The sequence below is a fragment of the Lycium barbarum genome, chromosome 4 (assembly GCF_019175385.1).
Source record: "Lycium barbarum isolate Lr01 chromosome 4, ASM1917538v2, whole genome shotgun sequence".
In the NCBI taxonomy this organism is placed as follows: domain Eukaryota; kingdom Viridiplantae; phylum Streptophyta; class Magnoliopsida; order Solanales; family Solanaceae; genus Lycium; species Lycium barbarum.
In genome coordinates, this window is record NC_083340.1 from 26,326,693 (window position 1) to 26,347,407 (window position 20,715).

The 20,715-nt window shown below is 34.4% G+C and overlaps 1 protein-coding gene across 2 annotated transcripts; it reads right to left on the reverse strand.

The window, feature by feature from the left end:
• Positions 1 to 15,284: 15,284 nt before the first annotated feature.
• On the reverse strand, positions 15,285 to 20,115 carry LOC132635644 (uncharacterized). Of its 2 annotated transcripts, XR_009580643.1 has the most exons (5): positions 19,950 to 20,115; positions 17,589 to 18,118; positions 16,399 to 17,071; positions 15,969 to 16,077; positions 15,285 to 15,505 (listed from the first exon to the last, which is right to left on the reverse strand). XR_009580643.1 is itself a non-coding variant. In XM_060352119.1 (3 exons), exons 1-3 carry the CDS (start codon positions 16,494 to 16,496, stop codon positions 15,299 to 15,301), a joined length of 414 nt encoding a protein of 137 aa, XP_060208102.1. In that variant the 5' UTR covers positions 16,497 to 17,552; the 3' UTR covers positions 15,285 to 15,298. The 2 variants fall into 2 exon arrangements, 1 of the variants encoding a protein (XP_060208102.1); XM_060352119.1 differs by lacking the exons at positions 17,589 to 18,118; positions 19,950 to 20,115 and having other exon boundaries at positions 16,399 to 17,552.
• Between the last annotated feature and the right edge of the window lie 600 nt (positions 20,116 to 20,715).

Consider the following 20,715-nt stretch of genomic DNA (forward strand, 5'->3'; position numbering starts at 1 on the left):
TGTACTTTCATGGAAATCAAGTTTTCATTATTTCATAATCAACCCAATAATTCTCAAAATAATTTCAGTTTACATTTCTCGCTGCAAAATAGCTCAGGAAGAGCAAACAAATCCAAGAAATTAGACTTATATGAACAACAGACCTCCTAATTAAGCACCAACAAGATCGGGAGTTTTTTTTCAGAAAAAAGGTTAATTTTTCGGTGAGTATTTATATCTTTTCCTGTGAATTTGGGCAGGGAATCCATGGCCTTTAATTTGTTTTATCAGCTATTTTTTTTTATTTTTCAGTAGACATTCGTCTTAATATTACTTTACTTTACTTTACTACTACTTAGAAGAGGGAGTTTGGTCGTCCCTCTTCGTCTTAGTTGATCGGCCCCATAAAAAAAAAATTTAGACCCTATATTAAACAGGCCATAAAAAAAAAATTGTAAAAAGAAAATTGTGGATCCCATATATATTAAACACCATGTGTATTCATAGCAAACACTAATATAATAAAGTTTTAAATACGGAGCATAAACTAAAAAATTGTAGATCCCATATATATTAAACAACAACTAATATTTAAAAAAAAATGGGCCCCATATTAAACACCATGCGTATTCGTAGCAAACACTAATATAATAAAGTTTTAAATACGGAGCATAAACTACAATGTTATATTATTCGTATTTTGAACATAGTATCCGATATTGAAAAAATCAAGCAACATATAAAAAAAAAGGGTGCAGACTTTGTATTCTTAGCAAACACTAATATAATAAAGTTTTGGATACGGAGCATAAATTACACTGTTATATCAATCGTGTTTTGAACATAGTACATATAAATACGAATATAGTATCCCATATTGACAAAATCAAGCAACATATAAAATAAAATAAAAAGGTGCAGACTTTCTATTCTTAGCAAACACTAATATAATAAAGTTTTAGATACGGAGCACAAATTACAATGTTATATCAATCGTGTTTTGAACATAGTATATATAAAAAAATAAAAAATAAAAATTGGGCCCCATATTAAACAGGCCCATAAAAAAATTGTAAAAAAAAATTATGGGCCCCACATATATTAAACAACAACTAATATTAAAAAAAAATGTAGGCCCCATATTAAACACCATCTAGTATTAAAAAAAAAAGGTGGAACCCACCACATCCAAACTCACAGAAAAAAAAAAGTGAACCTCATATTACCAAAATCAAGTAATATTAAAAAAAAAAAAAAGTGAATCACATATTAAAAAAAAATGTTATTTTTTGGGCCCCATATTAAACAGGCCCATAAAAAAAATTGTAAAATAAAATAAAATTGTGGGCCCCATATATATTAAACAACAACTAATATTAAAAAGAAATGTAGGCCCTATATTAAACACCATCCAGTATTAAAAAAAAGGTGGAACCCACCACATCCAAACTCACGGGAAAAAAAAAAGTGAACCCCATATTAACAAAATCAAGTAATATTAAAAAAAAAAGTGAATCCCATATTAAAAAAATAAACAATGTTAAAAAAATGTGGGCCCCATATTAAATACCGTGCGTATTCGTAGCAAACACTAATATAATAAAGTTTTAAATACGGAGCACAAACTACAATGTTATATTAATCGTGTTTTGAACATAGTATCCCATATTGACAAAATCAAGCAATATATAAAAAAAAAAATGAATCCCATATTAAAAAAATAAACAATGTAAAAAAAAAAAGTGCAGACTTTGTATTCTTAGCAAACACCAATATAATAAAGTTTTAGATACGGAGCACAAATTACAATGTTATATCAATCGTGTTTTGAACATAGTATATATAAAAAAATAATAAAAAAAATAAAATTGGGCCCCATATTAAACAGGCCCATTAAAAAAATTGTAAAAAGAATTTGTCAACCCTATATATATTAAACAACAACTAATATTAAAAAAATAATGTGGGCCCCATATTAAACACCATCCAGTATTAAAAAAAAAAGTGGAACCCACCACATCCAAACTCACGGGAAAAAAAAAGTGAACCCCATATTAACAAAATCAAGCAATATTAAAAAAAAAAAAATCGTGGGCCCCATATTAAACACCGTGCGTATTAGTAGCAAACACTAATATAATAAAGTTTTAAATACAGAGCACAAATTACAATTTTATATTAATCATGTTTTGAACATAGTATCCCATATTGACAAAATCAAGCAATATATATATAAAAAAATGAATCCCACATTGTGGGCCCCATATTAAACACCATCCAGTATTAAAAAAAAAAAGTGGAACCCACCACATCCAAACTCACGGGAAAAAAAAAGTGAACCCCATATTAACAAAATCAAGCAATATTGGAAGAAAAAAAAAGTGAATCTCATATTTAAAAAACAAACAATGTTAAAAAAAAATGTGGGCCCCATATTAAACACCATGCGTATTCGTAGCAAACACTAATATAATAAAGTTTTAAATACAGAGCACAAACTACAATGTTATATTAATCGTGTTTTGAACATAGTATCGCATATTGACAAAATCAAGTTGTTATGTTCACTAAATATACTTAAAATATTTGTATTTTAAAATTATATAGAATTTAATACAAAAGACAACATGACAAGTAAAATGAGCTAAACCGAGAATATTTACTAAAAAATTAAAAAATAGTATTTCTTCGTTTAGATAGAAAATCAATTTCTACAACAAGTCTTCTCTTTTAAAAAATATTAATAAATTTGCCGATTTTATATTCATAACAAACATTAATATAATAAAATTTTAGATACGGAACACAAACTACTGTTATATTAATCATATTTTAAACATAACATATACTCTCTCTATATATATAATCACTATTCAAAGACAACTACATACACATAGATGCACTATAATCTAAAGTGTTGGGCCCGTGCGCATAAGCCGTCAAGTAATTTATCAATCCGCGAGTCCATAGCGACAATAACCCGTAGCTCTGTCTCCCTATTCCCTGCCAACTACATCCACATATAATTAAAATCGATCAACAAATTTAATCTCTTTGTTTGTGTCAAATCAAACCCATAAATTAAATCTATATGCAAAGAAACAAATAAGAAGAAAAAATGGTGGGAGCTGTTGAAGTAGAACGCAGAAAGAGAAGGGAAAAGAATAAGAAAGAAAAGGAAAAAGTTAATTTAAAATGGAAAATAAAATATTAAGAAAATCTTAATATATCATCCAATTAGAAGATGACATATGTACAGTTGGGGTCACTTTTATTGTTATTTTTCCCTCCCACGCGCTTTTAAGAAATTAATTACACTTTCTTGCCACGTCACTCATTAAGGTAATATTTAATTCACTTGAAAGTTATTTAGGGAGGTATATAAACGTCCGTAAAGTTAAATTGCTAAAGTTATTTAGAGGGAAAATGATGTCTTTTCTCTATATTTATTATCCTAATCATGATTAGGATTTTAATTTGACTAATTAAATTTCAACCATTACTTTTTACTTATGACACATATCTCCAATCCAAATACTTATTTGGGGAAACGGAGAGAAGGGAAACGGAGCTGCGGAGTACTAAAATCCTACTCTACTCTACTAATTGAAGGTTGTCTTCGTGTTAATTTTCCAATTAATTGTGTCTCACTCTAAAAGAGTAACATGGTGTACATTTAAAAACAAGTGACCACTCATCTAGACTTTGGTGCGAATTCAAAGTTTGCGACTTTAGTTTTAAAATAAAATTGATATTTTAAAAATAATATAAATAGTCATATGAGTTGCTTTGAATAATTTTTTATAAAGTTTTCAAAAATCATAATCAGAGAAAAAAATATTTTTTAATAACAAATAATAAATAATATAATCCAGGCTTACCATATAATTAATAATATCGGTAAAATTCTCCCGATCAATAATTTTCCTTTTCCTCTTCTCCTTCTTTAATCCACCAATTTAATATAAAGTTCAATAATAACAATTTTAATATACGGGAGAGAGAATTATTTGCCAACATGACGGCAAAGCCAGCTTATTACGAACGGGAAGTTTCTGATAACAGTAAATTATTTATTATAAACGGGAAATTTCTGATAACAGCAAATTATTAACTCCTAATGTAAAATAAAGAAAGTACATATAGTTGCATAGAAAAGAAAATATGTTCCTTTGACTTCCCATTTTTCCATTCCTATTCATGAATGTCAGCTATTGGGGAGAGTCGTCTGAACAGTACACACTGTATCATGAGTCGCATCATGGGGCAAAGAGAGAAATATTGATAATAATGTTATCCCCGTTTGACCAGACAATATTTTTTTATAATCTCATAAAAATGATACTCCTATATTTTTATATTTAAAATTATTTAACAAGTTAGGTTCTCTTTGCCTTACAGCATAGCATGCTACAAAAAAATGATGACCAAAGGTGAAAAGTTCGATGCATGTTCTCTTTCTTTTACCCTGACTTCCTCCTCCCAAAATGTTCTTTATAAAAATATAAAATGAATAAAGGTGCTCGTCACGTAGTCTTTTGACCTGCCTAATTTGAACGAACATGAGGTTCCAATTAGATGGAGTCCGCAACTTAAATGATCAAAAAAGTGAGATGTGGCACTAAAATAATTCATTAAAAAAAACGACATAAGTATCTTTGGAGCACTAATTTAGTGCGCAATAGGGGTATAAAAAATGACCCTTGTTCTTTCCACTGATCGATCCATCCATCTTTTTTTAAAATCAAAACCGTCTTTATCAAGCAAAAAGACCATGGTCCCACATCAAAAAACGTCCTTATCATGTTATTTTTAACCCGAAAGTCAATATTCTTGGTATATTCAAGGCAAGGAACAACTTTCAAAGCTTGGATTTCAGAATAAAGCGGCGTAGAACTCGATTTCAAAAACTAAAAAACAACCTTCAATCTAAGTATTTTACGATGAATTTTCTATTACATTGTTAAATATATTATTCTCCTAAGCAGATTATTGTGTAATAGTTGCGGATTTCAAAAAAAAAAAAACTTTTACGCAATTTTTTCTTGCGCAATTGGGGGCTGTCCACTGCCCCTTTTTTCGTTTTTTTTTTAATTAATTGTTAGTTGTTAGTTATCTAATTGTTTATTTGTTAATTTTTTTATTAATTATTTATTAGCTAATTATTTATTTAGTATTTTTTAATTGTTTGTTAGCTAATTGTTTAATTGCTAATTATTTATTTAGTATTTGGTAATTATTTGATTAGCTAATTGTTTATTTTTTAATTATTTGTTAATTGTTTGATTAGCTAATTATTTATTTGTTAATTGCTTGCAAGCTAATTGTTAATTATTTGATGATGAATTGTTAATCTTTATATTTTTATTTGTGAATGATCTGTTAATTGTTTGATTAGCTAATTGTTTATTGTTTGATAATGAATAGTTAATCTTTATATCTTTATTTGTTAATTGTTTGATTAGTGCTAATTAGAAATTGAACATCCTTAGTTTAGGATTGAACATCCTTAGTATAGGTTTCAACATCCTTAGAAATCATTAGTTTAGGATTGAACATCTTTAGTTTAGAATTGAACATCCTTAGTATAATTTTACGATAAAAGATTACATAATTAATATTACATGTTAATGATTAATTAAAAATGTGTAAAACAGATACGACACCTCCATGGATCCCGACCCCCTTCATCCAGGGCCCCTCGAGCCAGAGGTACTTCATCTAGAGCAACATCATAGGTCCCAGCTATTATGGGATGAGGATGTAGCTGCTAGCTGTTTGTTCCATCCCCGATTGATAGAACAAGCATGGGATATTTTAGGCGCTCGGCCCCCAATCTTAGATATACTATATCAGGGTGGTATCTACCGTTGAGTCGTTGTTGGTCGGGTACAGCATGATAGGGCTCTTATGATGGCCATGATTGAGCGATGGCGACCGGAGACCCATACATTTCATCTATGCACTGGTGAGGCCACCATCACCCTTCAAGATGTGGAAGCCATTTACGGTGTACAGGTAGATGGACGCTCGGTGAATATTGAGGAGCCTCAGCAGATGCCGTCGTATCGGGGGAGTTGACTAGGCTCACTAGTTCCGTGCCTCAGGAGGGTGATATATGGGGACAGACTTGGGTGTTGATGCATTCCCTCTGTACTTACTTGCGCCTCATAGACCTCGAGCATCCGATTACAGAGGACACACCTCAGATGGATGTTGATCGACGTGCTCGTCTGTACCTTCTCATCATATTCGGGGGAATCTTGTTCCCGAACACATCGGGTTCCCATGTGAGCTTTGAGGTATCTTCCGTTTCTGGAGCATCTGGGTGAGTTGGGACGTTACAGTTGGGGCGCTGCTGTTCTGGCTTACATGTATCGAGGATTCTGTCGAATGTCTATGGGCTTGAGAACCGATGTAGCTGCATTTTTCGCGCTCCTCCATGTAATATAAGTGTGTAATTTTATTCTAAATATAGCTTTTTGAAACGACAACTAATAAAATATTTTTTTTAATGACCCTTTCAGATATGGGTATAGACTAGGATGAGACCTTTTCAGGCCATAGCTGCTCACCCTCCGCTTGACTATATTGTTGATATGGTGCCATACGCGCAGAGATGAATGAGAGGCGTAATCTGAGATGTGGATACGCACCACAGAGTTCTCCCGTTCAGGGATCAGCTAGATCGTATGATGGCGGACACGGTAAGTTTTTTTGATTTAACATTAGTATGTTATTATTATTATTATTATTATTATTATTATTATTATTATTATTATTATTATTATTATTATTATTACTATTTTAGTCTTTTATTGTTAACTAATTCGATTCTTTTTATAGGCTTTTATATGGACGTCGTATGATCAGATTTTGAATCAGCTGCCGACGTTTTGTAGGGCTGGTAGGGACACGTGGAGGTCGTGGTGTCCGTTGATACATATGGATATCGTTGAGCATCACACACCCAATCGCGTCTTACGACAGTTCGGCCATGTACAGAATATACCTGAGCTGGTTACTTGGGAGAACGACCATTATTCACGGGACGAGTGTGCGGCCATCACTGATGCATGGCGGGCCTTTATACAGCTCCAGGTCCAGCGTTGGGATTAGAGGATGGGGACACTAGCGGTGGTCGGACATGCGACTCTGGTCCAAAGATGCATGGAGTGGTACACGCGGATAACTCGCGGCTTGATTGGAAACCCTGCGAGGCCTTGTAGAGATGGTCGAGGATATGCAGCACTCGCAAGACAGTATGAGGCGTTGGTAAGTTTTATTAGTCTTAAACTTAATTAATCGTCTTATGTATTACGTTACAAATTTATTCAATCATTAATATTTGCAAACAAATGCAGCTACGGACCGTACAAAGGATGCGCTGGGAGAGGTTGGACCATATGGAGGCCCCCGAGATAGCGGGATATGCAGCGCAGATGGTTCAGCTAGCCGAGGGTGGTATGCTACAGGCACAGGAGCTCGGATGTCTCGACGAGCATATTCCAGAGGTCTCGTATCAGGCAGCGGGTAGTCGTGGTCATGCTGGAGGTGGTGGTGGCAGAAGGGGGGGGGGGTGACAGAGGGGGTGGGTCCAGAGGGGATGGTGGCCAAGAGGGTAGGGGCATAGGGGCTGGTGGCCGAGGTGGTAGGGACAGAGGGGCTGGTCAAAGCACGGAAAAAACGTGAATTTCAAAATGTACATTTTATGTTAATATTATATATTTTTTTGTTTTATTTTCTTAATGATAATTAGTTATCTTAGTTTTTATTATCGTTTAATAATAACTCCTGCAACGTCCTAAATTAATCAAAATCCTATAAAATAAAACACTTAAACCTAAAGATAACTAGTTTCCAAACAAACAAAACTTACTTTGGGGCACTTTACAGCCCCTAAAACGACGATCCAAACGTATAGGTATACTTGATGTGTTGAGCCTACATTATTGTTCACAGAAAAAAATATCAGGTTCTATATAAAATATTGATATTCCGGCATTTTGAAACATGACTAATCTTTGGTCAAAGTACAGAAAAAAACGTGAATTTCAAAACTTTTGGCCAATGAACTAAGGGTTGGGCCGTTTTATTAAGCCCCTATTGCGCACTAATTTAGTGCGCAAAAGGTACTTATTTTTTTAATGAGTTATTTCGGTCTTAAATGTCACTTTTTGAGTCATTTAAGTTGCAGACTCCAATTAGATGTCGTTAATGTGTGAACATGGTTAATAATTAAAATACGAGAAGTGATACCAATAAATCATTTAGATAGATTGCAGAGTTAAAGTATATGGCAACACGAATGGAGGTAGCAGTAGGGCAGGGGAGAGTTGGATACATGTAAGCCTGACAACCGGTTTGCTTTAACCGGTTCAAATCGGTAGCCGGACTGGTAAATCGGAACCGGTGGAACCAGTTTACCGGTTCTGGTTAACCGTTTAAAACCTACCGGTCCGGTTTTAATATTTTGGAATTGGAACCAGTTAAACCGGAACCGGACCGGTTAAACCGATCAAATTTTTTTTTTTTTAAATGTAGCCGTTGGATAAATGGGCTGGACCGTTGGCTAACGGTCCATTTGTGAAAATGGCCGTTCGCAAACGGTTCCAAACTCCCCTTTTGGCCTCCCAACCCCCCCAAACTTTTTTTTAACACTTTAACCCATCTCCCACCCCTATATAAACCCCTCTCCATTACCATTTTAATCCACACCAATTCACACTTCTCTTTCTCTCAATTATAGTTACTTTGCAACAATTAGCCACTTTAAATTTCTCTCAATTAAATATTATAAAGTTTTATTCTAGTTTCAATTATTAATTTTGCAATTATAATATTGTTGGTGGAGTTGGTGATTTTGCAACAATCCGAAATAGCTTTGGTGGATTTGGAATTCTAGCCGCCTTCACTTTGTTGGAAATTAGTCCGGCAATTTGGTACCTTCGTTCCAACTCTATCTTTATTTTTCGCTATTTAATTTACGCAATTTAATTTGTTGCAATTTATTTTCTTGTGAATTATTTGAGTGTGATTTAAATTAATTCTATTTAATATTGGCGAAGAGATTTAGATGTGGTGCCGGTAGTAGTGGTATTGTTAGGGGTGAATTTAATGAGGAAACATTTGTGAACGAAACACCTAATTTAGGTATTGATGTTGGTGGAAACTTTTAGATCATGAGGCAATGCAACAGCATTATACCAACACTTTTAATGAAATTGGTGATGATGATGATGATGATGAAACACAAGCCCCCGAAAATCCCATAGGAGATACAGGTCCTGCACAATCACATACACAAGACAAGCCGCCAAGAACTCGTAAGTCAACCGCTAAAATTTGGAAATTTATGACAAAGAATAAGGACAGACAAATAGCTACATATAATTTATGTGAACAAGAATTTGCTTTTAGGCAACAAACTAGTAAGGATGGTTGAACGGGTACACTAAGGGATCCCATAAGGATGTTTGGGGAGAGAAAACGGGTTCAAATGTGAGGGGTATTCAAATGACGATAGACCCACGAACCGGTAAAATTTATTGCTATGACAAGAAAAAAAAGCGTGCAAAAATGGCTAAAATGGTGCTTTTGATACTCTACCATTTTCCTTTCCTTCGGGTTTGGGGTTTGTTACTTATATTCAATGTTTTTATAATCCGTTATTTGAGGGTATTCCTAGAAGTACTTGTAGAGCGGATGTTATAGATTTGTATTAAAAATATATATATTTTATTTGTGCCATGTATTTAATTCTTTAAATTGTAATGTTTCTCTTACCGCCGATTTGGGTCTTAGTCTTAACAAGTTAGATTTTTTTGCTATTACATGTCATTGGGTTGATGATAATTGGGTGATGCAAAAAAGAATTATAGCTTTTTTATATGATGAAGGGAAAGGTCGTCACGATGGAAAAATTTTAGCGAATTAAATGTCTACTATTATGAGATTTTTTAACATTTATTGAAAAACACTTTGTATTGCTTTAGATAATGCTTCTAATAATACAAAGGCGATTGGTCTTTTAAAAAGGCAATTAAACCCTCCGCTAAAAAATAATTTTCATGTGAGATGTAGTTGTCACATTTTAAACTTGATTGTTAATGATGACCTTGAGTGTTTTGAAGATTCTATTCAAAAAGTTAGAAATGCGGTTGCGTTTCTTTTTTGTAATGCTAATAGGGCAAAACTGAGAGATTTTAAGAATTCTTGTGTGGAAAATGGCCTTAGACCTACGAAAATTCAAGTAGAAGTTGACACTAGATGTAACTACACTTACATTATGTTACAACAAGCATATGATTATAGGATTCCCATACAACAAGTTCACAACCATTTTAATACGGATAGTGATGATTGGTTAAATATTACCGATTGGGAAGATGTTAAGGAATGTGTTGAACTCTTACAAAATTTTTATAATGCAACTCTTTCTTTTTCTAGACCATTCTATCCCACGGTAACCGGAATTTTAGCCTACTTAGTGGAAATAACTAGAGTTTTACAAGAGTATAAAAATAAATTCAGTTATCAAGCGGATATTTTTAATATGACAACAAAATTTAAGAAATTTTTCCCATCCCAACTTTATTTATATTGGGTTCTCTTTTAAATCCTTGTTTAAAAATGTCTTATACTAGAGCATTGGTTGGTCAAATTTATACCTTTTTAGAAATTGACGAGGAGGTTGAACCATCTTTACAACAAGCCGAGCTCGCTATTGATGTTGAGTTTTGAAAAGTTTTTAGTCATTATTCTAATTTGGAAGAAAGTGCTACACCCGTTGCTCCACGCCCTACAAAAAATAAAAAACAAAAAACAAAAAACAAAAAGGGGTTTTTATTGCGGTATAATATCTTTATATTATTTGATATTATTTGGTAGCATATTTGTAGAGAGATAATTACCATATATTAGTTAGTTTCCTTGTTTCACTAATTACCATCTATTAGTTAGTTTCCTTGTTTCACTAGGATCTTAGTTTCCTTGTTTCACTAGGGTTTAAGATTGTATCCTATATATATTCTCTCTTGGTGAATGAATGGAACAAGTCAAGATTGTTTAGTTTCTACATGGTATCAGGCCACACGTTTTTTTTTCTTCTCTTCATCGTAAATTTCCATGGCCGGTGAAGCCGTACCTCCTCCACTACCACCCAAAATTGAGTCTAATTCTCCCTATTTTCTCAGTCCTCAAGACCGACCCGGGGACTATATCACGCCTACTCGTTTCAAGGGAACATCAAATAACGCTGCCGTCGGTCAGCACTTTACTTCCGATCAATGGAAGGCTATTACGGGATTTTTTGGTAATGCTACAATTCCCGAAAATCGCTTGAATGGTAAGTTTGATGTTTTTTCTTGGATTATTGACACTGGTGCTACTCATCATGTTACCAGTGAGAAATCTTGGTTGTTTGATGTCCATACTGTTGATTGTCCTATTGGTTTGCCTAATGGTGAAACGGTGCTTGCTTCTTTGGAAGGTTCTGTTCGACTGTCAGATAAAATCACCTTACATCATGTCCTTTATGTGCCTTATTTACGTTGTAACTTACTCTCCGTCCCACAACTTACTGATAATTTACATACTATTGTCTCTTTTAATTCTTATATGTATGCTATTCATGACCCACTGAAGGAGCTGATTGGAACGGGAGTTAGGAGGGACGGACTATACTATTTTAGCAAACTGGACGTGATGCAACATGTGTCTACTGTCGTGGCAACGTCCGCATTGGAATTGTGGCATCGACGATTGGGGCATCCTTCCGAGAGAGTAGTTAAGTTGCTTCCTCATGTCAGTAGTGATAAGAGTAGTTTAGCAAAGGATTGTGAAGTGTGTTTACGTGCTAAGCATCCTAGAGACAAATTTCCTTTAAGTGATAATAATGCATCTAGAATATTTGAGAAAATACATTGTGATTTGTGGGGCCCATATCGCCATGTTTCGTCGTGTGGAGCTCGTTATTTTTTAACAATTGTTGATGATTTTTCTCGAGCTGTTTGGATTTACTTGTTGGTTGATAAAACAGAAGTGTTTCCGATGTTTATGGCTTTTGTTGCTATGGTTGATCGATAATTTAATCAAACAATTAAAGTTGTACAAAGTGATAATGGTACAGAATTTAATTGTTTGATCGATTATTTTTCCGCCACTGGTATTTTGTTTCAAACCTCTTGTGTGGGTACTCCGCAACAAAATGGGAGGGTAGAGAGGAAGCATAAACATGTGTTGAATGTTGCGAGGGCTCTCAGATTTCAGGCCAATTTGCCTATTTTTTTCTAGGGTGAATGTGTTCTTGCTGCATCTCATCTCATAAATTGTACCCCCACACCCAAATTCGAAAATAAAACACCTTTTGAAATTTTATTCAATAAACCTCCTTCTTTTGATGCTATTTGTACTTTTGGGTGTTTGTGCTTTGCTCATAATCAAAAAACTCAGGGTGAAAAATTTGCTAGTCGGAGCAGAAAGTGTTTGTTTGTGGGATATCCATTTGGTAAGAAGGGGTGGCGGTTGTTTAATCTTGATATGAAGGAATTTTTTGTCTCTCGTGATGTAAAGTTTGTGAAGGATGTGTTTCATTTTGCTTGTCCGGAAGATGTTAATATTTCGTCTAGTTTTTTTGATGAGGGTGCTGAAATTGATCGTGATTTTATGGTGTACGGGGATGAATTAGGGGGCGAAGTGGATAGTTCGGAGGCTGCCGAGCAGCAGCCACAAACCACTGCCCAACCAGCGCCTGCTGGCAGCCAGGCCGAGCTGCAGCCAGCGACCACTGTCCAGCCCTCTAGGAACCCAACGCCAGCTGGCAGCGAGGCTGAGCGGCTGCCAACAACCACTGCACAGCCCGCTGGCAGCGGGGGGGGGGGGGGGGGGCAGCAACACCATACCCCAGTCACGAATGTGGAAGGTGGCTTGGGGCGTGGTTTTCGGGAGAAATTTCCCTCTGTTGTGCTTCGTGATTATGTGACACACTCAGTTTTTGCTAATAGTCCATCCCCTACAACTCCTGTTAACAATCAATCCTCAGGTACTCCCTATCCTTTGGCACACTATATTAATTGTGACAATTTTTCTGTAAATTATCGTAAGTTTCTTACAGCTATTATTTCGGGTAAGGATCCTAAGACCTTCAAAGAAGCTATGAAACACGAAGGTTGAAGACATTCAATGAAAGAAGAGATACGTGCATTGGAAGACAATGGTACATGGACTTTGGAACATCTTCCTCCGGGTAAGAAAGCACTTGGTAATCAGTGGGTGTACAAGACCAAGTTTTTGTCAAATGGAGATGTGGAACGGCTCAAATCGCGCTTGGTTGTGTTGGGAAATCATCAACAAGCGGGGATTGACTACAATGAAACTTTTGGTCCAGTCGCCAAGATGACTACTGTTCGAGCCTTCCTAGCCATTGCAGCATCCAAAAATTGGGAACTTCACCAAATGGATGTTCATAATGACTTTTTACATGGTGACCTTGATGAGGAGGTGTATATGAAGCTCCCTCCCGGGTTTGAAAGTCCAGATCCTACGCTGGTGTGTCGTTTGCGCAAATCGCTGTATGGGTTGAAACAGGCCCCTAGATGTTGGCTTGCAAAATTGGTGACTGCTTTGAAAGGGTACGGTTTCCTTCAATCTTATTCTGATTATTCTCTTTTTACATTTACTAGAGGGAATATTCAGATTAATATCTTGGTTTATGTTGATGATCTAATTATTTCTGGGAATGATTCCGCTGCACTTGCAACTTTCAAAGCCTATTTGAGTGATTGTTTCAAAATGAAAGACCTTGGGTCTCTCAAATATTTTTTGGGTATTGAAGTAGCTCGTAGTTCATCAGGGTTGTTTTTGTGTCAATGCAAGTATACTCTTGATATTATCTCTGAAGCAGGATTGTTAGGTGCAAAGCCAAGTGGGTTCCCTATTGAGCAAAATCATAAACTTGGCCTTGCAAATGGAGATTTGTTGTCGGATCCGGAGGTCTACCGTAGATTAGTCGGGCGTTTGATTTATTTGGGGGTCACTCGACCGGACTTGGCATATTCTGTTCATATTTTGTCCCAATTCATGCAAGAATCCCAGATTGAACATTGGGAAGTGGCCTTACGAGTGGTCCGTTATTTGAATGGCACACCAGGACAGGGTATTTTGTTACGTGCCGACAGTGAGTTGACTTTGCAGGGATGGTGTGATTCTGATTGGGCGGCTTGTCCGCTTACTCGTCGTTCGTTGACAGGTTGGCTAGTATTTCTAGGTCAATCTCCCATCTCTTGGAAGACAAAGAAGCAGCACACAGTTTCTAGATCTTCTGCAGAGGCTGAATATAGGTCCATGGTTGCGGTCACTTGTGAGTTGAAGTGATTGAGAGGTCTGTTGTTGAGTTTAGGTATACAACATCCCAAGGCGATCAAATAGTTTTGTGATAGTCAGTCCGCTTTGCACATAGCAAAAAATCCGGTTTTCCATGAACGAACAAAGCACATTGAGCTAGATTGTCACTTTGTTCGTGATGCAATTAATGAAGGTTTGATTTCTCCGTCACACGTTTCAACACCTTCACAATTGGCAGACATTTTTACCAAAGCTCTTGGCAAAACTCAGTTTGACTTCTTGCTTTCCAAATTGGGCATTTTTGATTCCCATCACTACAACAAATTTGATTATCAGTGACGAATTATTTTATCACTTAAAATTTATATTTCGTCACAAAATATTTTTCGTGACGAAAAAAAAATCGTCAATCGTTCGTCCCTAAAAGCGGGTCGCTAAATGTATACAAAGACAATTTAGTGTTTCGTCGCTAAATAAAGTTGCATTAACTACGAAATTCATTTTTGTCCCAAAATGCATAATATTTATGACAAACTCATTCGTCAAGAAAAGTATAAAAATTTTGTAGCTGAAAGTATGTTTTCGTCACTAAAAAGGTTATTAATACCGACAAAACTTCCTCATCACTAATTTTTCAATTTAATTAGTGACAACGCCAATTGTCACTAAAGTTATATATATTTCGTAGTTAAAAAATAATAATTTCGTCAGCAAAGACAACCTTTTATATACGAAAAGGTATTCCGTCTCCAAATGTATAAATTAGTGACAACTTTGCTTTACAGAAAAGGCTTATAATTTTGTAGTTGAAACCAATCATGTCGTCACTAAAGATACTTTTTTTTACTGACACAACAAAATTGTCACTATAAATTATCGTGATTAGTGACAATAACAATTATGATAAAACACAAATTTAATTTGTAGTTAAAGAATGAATCATATTATTAATCATAAGGCAATTCTAGGACAAATACTATGTTTTATCACAAATATAATCAATTAATGACAAAATAATAAGTCTTGTGATAAAAATGTGATTATCTTGAAAAATACAATGTAATTTAATCATAACGTCTCTCCTATCTTGTGAGCTCCTTCCACTTGTTTCGAGCGAAAGAAAATTTTGAGCTGCCATTTTCAACCTATTGATAACACACTCAAGAGTATTGCTACACAACTCCTGCATAAAGAAAATGAAAGAGAAGTTACACAACTTCATTATTAAACTTTCAGGAAACTCATGTCTAGTTTACAGTACGTGGAACATTTAAGCTTACTTGGGGACCGTGCAGTTTGGATAAAACAGGTTTAGAAATGAAAAAAATTCTAACCATTTATTGCTTGGATTTTCATCATATGAAACTCGCAATGTCGAAGTAAATGACAGAAAATCTTGGAGCAATCTAGCAAATACATTGTCTCAGCATGGTGCTCGTCATTATGAATGGAGTAGCCGACTTGAGACAGTGGTAACTAATTGAAGTAGATTTTCCAAAGGGATAAGCATTATATAGAAATAAAATATAAGAGCAAATTATTGATTATGTTTAGCTCCATGATATGAAGCCTCAGGATGCTTATCAATTAAAATGCTTACTTTGTCAAAATAAAAAAAAAAGAGAAGAAGAGAGAAAAGAACTAACCTGAGTTATTGCATTAACCACACCAGCAAGGAAAAAAGATTTTTGTCCAAATTCGGAAGGGCTGCCACTTCCCAATTGAGGGGAGCAATCAAATCTTAGGATACCTGGGCTATAATTACCACCAAATGAATAAGGACCAATCAACTATCGCACGCCTAATCATTTTTTTGTAGGCAAAAGCCTTATGAAAAAGAACTTGAGATCGTGGAAAAAGAAGAAACATTAACATGTTGAAATGTAAGAGAACACAACCAGAGAATGGGGCTTTTCTATTTGCCTTTTTAAACATGGTTGCATTTGCTTTTCATCAAAATGAAAAAATCTCATTAGTAACTAAGTAAGCAAAAGTTTATCACTGAATTAATTTTATTATTAATGACAGAGAATGGAACTTTTCTATTTTCCTTTCTATAACTGTAGCTACCAGTACCTTTTTTCTAGTTTCACCAAGAATGTGGTAGCTCTTAGAGCTATGATTATCTTTCCTCTAAGTATGGAGATGAAATAATGGTATTTAGTCAACTTCATAGATGAAGTGAGGAGATTTTTCCCAATTAAATGTCATGTCTTGCTCTATCTGAAGGTGATCAGCAGTAGTGGACGTTTCATCTGTTTCTGAATATGCTACTTATGCTCCAACAATGAAGCCACAAAAATAGATATTGATCAATAAGGACTTCGATTCATAGCAATGGTGATGGGATTAGTGAATGAAAGAAAATAAATAAGAAGGTGATGATGGAGGAGAAGAAATAAACAAAGAGAAATCAAATAGAAGCTCTGCTCCTTTGATTCATGAAGAAAAGAACCCATAAAAAGTCTATAACCACAAACTTGCAACTATCAACACCATCCTGAAATCCTCAATCTAGAACCTTGGTAAAAATATAGAAAATCCCAACCAATACAATCACAGAGTCCATCTATGGTAACAAAATAGAGGAATAAAACAATTTTTGGTGTCTATGTGAATAATTTAATGGATCCGTGATCCAGGTTAGAAGTTTGGTTATTGATGATTTGGCTCCTAAATTAGCCAAAGCTGAAGCATGCGAGTTCCAAGAATTTACAATAGTAATATCAATAGTTAAGGATATCGTCACCTATTAATCAAGCAAAATTTAGCATCAGCACATAAATAAAAGATATCAACTTTAAGCTTTTGAATAGCCCATTCTCACCACCTAATAGGTTCCAAAAGCTGAAAGAGTCCCATAAGCTATAACATTTTTGAATTCAAAGCAGCAAGAGCAGTCAATATAGCCCAATGGGCATGTAATATATATTTCATTAAATGCTAAAATCACCAGTATAACTGGAGAGTTGCAAAATCAGAGGAGATGAGGGTGAAAAACTGCAAAAGAATGAGCAAGAAGCATTAAAAGTATCCAGCTGATACGTGTCTATTTAGTTTCAGCGAAAAAAGCCAAGTTGCATTTAGGTATGTTAAAAGACTAAAATGCCCTCAAATTGAAATTAAACGACATTAACCTAAAATATCGATCCCAAATCATAACCCACTCTTCTAATATAGTAGAAACATACTGGAGAAAGAGAGAGATGACAGTGACACAAATAAAATAAGCACCATAGAAACATAAGATATAAGATCCAAATCACCTTCACCATCTTGCTATGACTTTACCAGTACGACTTCCCTCAACTTTCAACCCTTGGATTAGTGATCATGTTGAGAATTCCATCAAGAATTTAATCTTGTTGAACATAATGCAACTTAGAAACTTAAAATATAACTAAGGAAATAACTATTTTATAACATTCAAAAAACTAATAAACTAAATACTAACTATTGAGCTTGTCTTCAAATAAGTTGTTGGAAAGTACCAGGTTACAAGGTAGCACAAGTTTATTTTAGCCGAATATTATTAAGCAAGATATATCAAGCAATAAAAAATCCAAAGTCTGGACTTGTTTGAAATTGAGATTCTAACACAAGAGGCTTACATTTGTTTTGAGCCTGACTTTGTACTGAATGAAAGGCTCATCGTAATATGGCAGAGACGACAGTCACAAGTGAAAGAGTAGCCATTGATCTCCAAAGGACCTAATGAGTGATGCAATTTGAATAAGAGTACACACTCCACGTAATCGATATGAAAATCTCCTCAACTTAAATATGCAAATTGTACCTGAGCAATTGATAATATACTCAATTTCTTCTATTGCGAATTATACACTACCAAAAGTGAAGCAAGCACACAACTAAATAAAGATCACTTACTCTTTGACAATTAAGACAACATCATCAATCATCTGACCATACCTCAACCACGTGATTAAATACCAAAACTCAGATTTAATTACGTAGCACAAGTGGGTAATACACTAGTTAGATGCACATAATACCATTTAAGGATTAATACTGACCAGCACTATTGTGCAAATCATCGTACAATACAAATTATTAGAATAATAAGCTTAACATAACCACCTTACATTTAGCCATGCATACACGTTCAGGTGATGAAATATCATCTTCTTTAGTGAGAGTCTTTGTTTTTGTTTTTTTTAATAAGCAAAATAAATAAATGACATGCTATTTTCTCTTTTTTGTTTTTACACTACTGCAGCTACATGTTGCCAAAGGAGAAAGCTTTGAATGTTACATTTGATAAGACTGTAATATATCAATCCTTCCTAAATATTTAGTCATATGATTCAACTAAATATCATTTACTCTTAGATATCAAGAACAATGAAGGGATCCAAAGCACAATCACATAACATAACACACAACTAATTAAAGATCAAGTCACAATACCTTGGACAACTCATTTAACCTTGATTTAAAACAATTGCAGTTGACTGACCCTCACTAGGACTTAAAAAAGCTATCCATTTTTTTATAAAGCACTTAAAGAAACTACGTTTGCAGATCTACTAGAATAAAGAAAAAAAGAATAACATATTAGAACTACTAGAATAAAGAAAAAAGAATACCATTAAATACAGTTAAATATTGGTTTCATTTTTTATACCCCAAATTCCTAGTATAAGAAGTAAACATAATAGTATCTTTTTCTATTTCTTATGAGTTCCTAAGTAGTAATTTAAAATGTTTTTTCAGAGTTGCGTTAAGCCAAGACCTCTAACTGGGACTTTGACAATTCCAAATTGGACCTGCAATAAGCTAACATAATTGTCTCAGATTAGCATGATTCCATTATCCCTTATCTATATATTGAACATACACTTCTTTAAGCAACAACAATAAATTTGGGGGATTGATAATTATGCAGTCCACTTCAGCTAGATATATACTGGCAAGAAATGTATTTTTTTGTTGAAAAGGAGAAACCCCATCATAGAAAAATAACGAGCAGCATGAAGTTGCAGTGATCACTCATTCAAGCATTCAATCGAAAAGCTGGAGGGCAAGTTACATTGGTGCCCAATATTAACATGGAGGGATTCTCTAAAAAGACAAGCATTTGGCAGTCCCATATGTGTTTATGCCAGATTAACAACTAGCAATCAAAGAAAATTCCTCCGATTCAAGCCAAAATCTCAACCAAAAGTTGTAAATTTAGAATTTCTTTCGGATAAGTCTAAATTCAGAAATTAACTAATCAGCTTCAGATGGGAAGAAAAAGGAAAAAGGAAAAGGGGAACAGATTCAGAACATCAGAAGAATTGGCCTAAAACCCTTCTTTGACACGTAAAGAAGTAGTAAAAGACCCCTGTGGGTAATATCTGGTTGATATAGTCCAACTTATACTGCTTGTAGATGTCGCCAAGATAATTCAGTCCCAATTTATCAAGCTCTAGTTTTAATATCAATTTTCAGTTAAAAAAAAAACGGGAAAAACAGAAGAACTAAGAAGAAATAAAAAGGTAAGGAAGAGAAAGAACCTAGTAATTGATTTGTATATCAATCTGTAACCGAAGCAGAAATAATTAGAGATAGGGAATCAAAATCATAAACTATAAACAATTAAAACTAGAGGGGAAGGAGCTTACAATTTGAAACCCTAATTCTGGTTTGGGATACGGCCAATGCTCGTTCATACCTAATTCGAAGCTCCAGCCACTGGACTGAAACGTTGATGGGATTGGGAAGGTGATTCTAAAAGATAAAACCTAAAGGTCGTGTGAAGATAAGAGGGAAGGATTTGGGGAAAACCCGTAAAAGGAGAAAATGAGGGAAAATTTTGCCGCGGTAGCTTTTCCCTCAAATTTGAAAAAGATTAATGATTTTTAGAACACAAATTCCAATTTAAAAAAAATATATATTACTCCCGTCCGTCGCAATTTTAACGTCTTAATTTTCTTTTTGGTCTGTCCCAAAAAGAGTATCATTTTCTATATTTAGTAAATTGATAATTCAAACATCCGTCATGACAAGTTTAAAATCACAAGATTCAAAGGACATTTTCGTACATTATGCACATATTTAATTTCGGACCACAACATTTAAAAGTCTCCTTTTATTCCTTAAACTTTATGTTTAGTTAAACTAAGACACTTAAAATGGGACGGAGGGAGTACATATTTTAGCAACAACAGTGATACTTTTGGCGACAATAAAAGTCTATTAATGTTAATTTATTTATATTTAAATTTATTATATTAACCAGTAATATATGGCAACAAGATTACAAGATATGGTAACAAGAAAAAACTCATTATTTAAAAAAAAATTGAGTTGTTGCCATTTATCGAAATTAACCTACATTTTGTGGTTGTTCCTAAAAAGTCGTTGCCAATTCTATGTTTTATTATAGCG

Bases quoted from the DNA above. Each gene is read 5' to 3' on its own strand.
- LOC132635644 (XM_060352119.1), bottom strand. From the start codon at position 16,496: ATGAAGTTGACTAAATACCATTATTTCATCTCCATACTTAGAGGAAAG. The intron at 16,078-16,398 runs GTACTGGTAGCT...TGGTAATTATAG, and splicing joins TTGGTGAAACTAGAAAAAAG to CCCAGGTATCCTAAGATTTG. The intron at 15,506-15,968 runs GTTAGTTCTTTT...TTCTTTATGCAG, and splicing joins TGGTTAATGCAATAACTCAG to GAGTTGTGTAGCAATACTCT.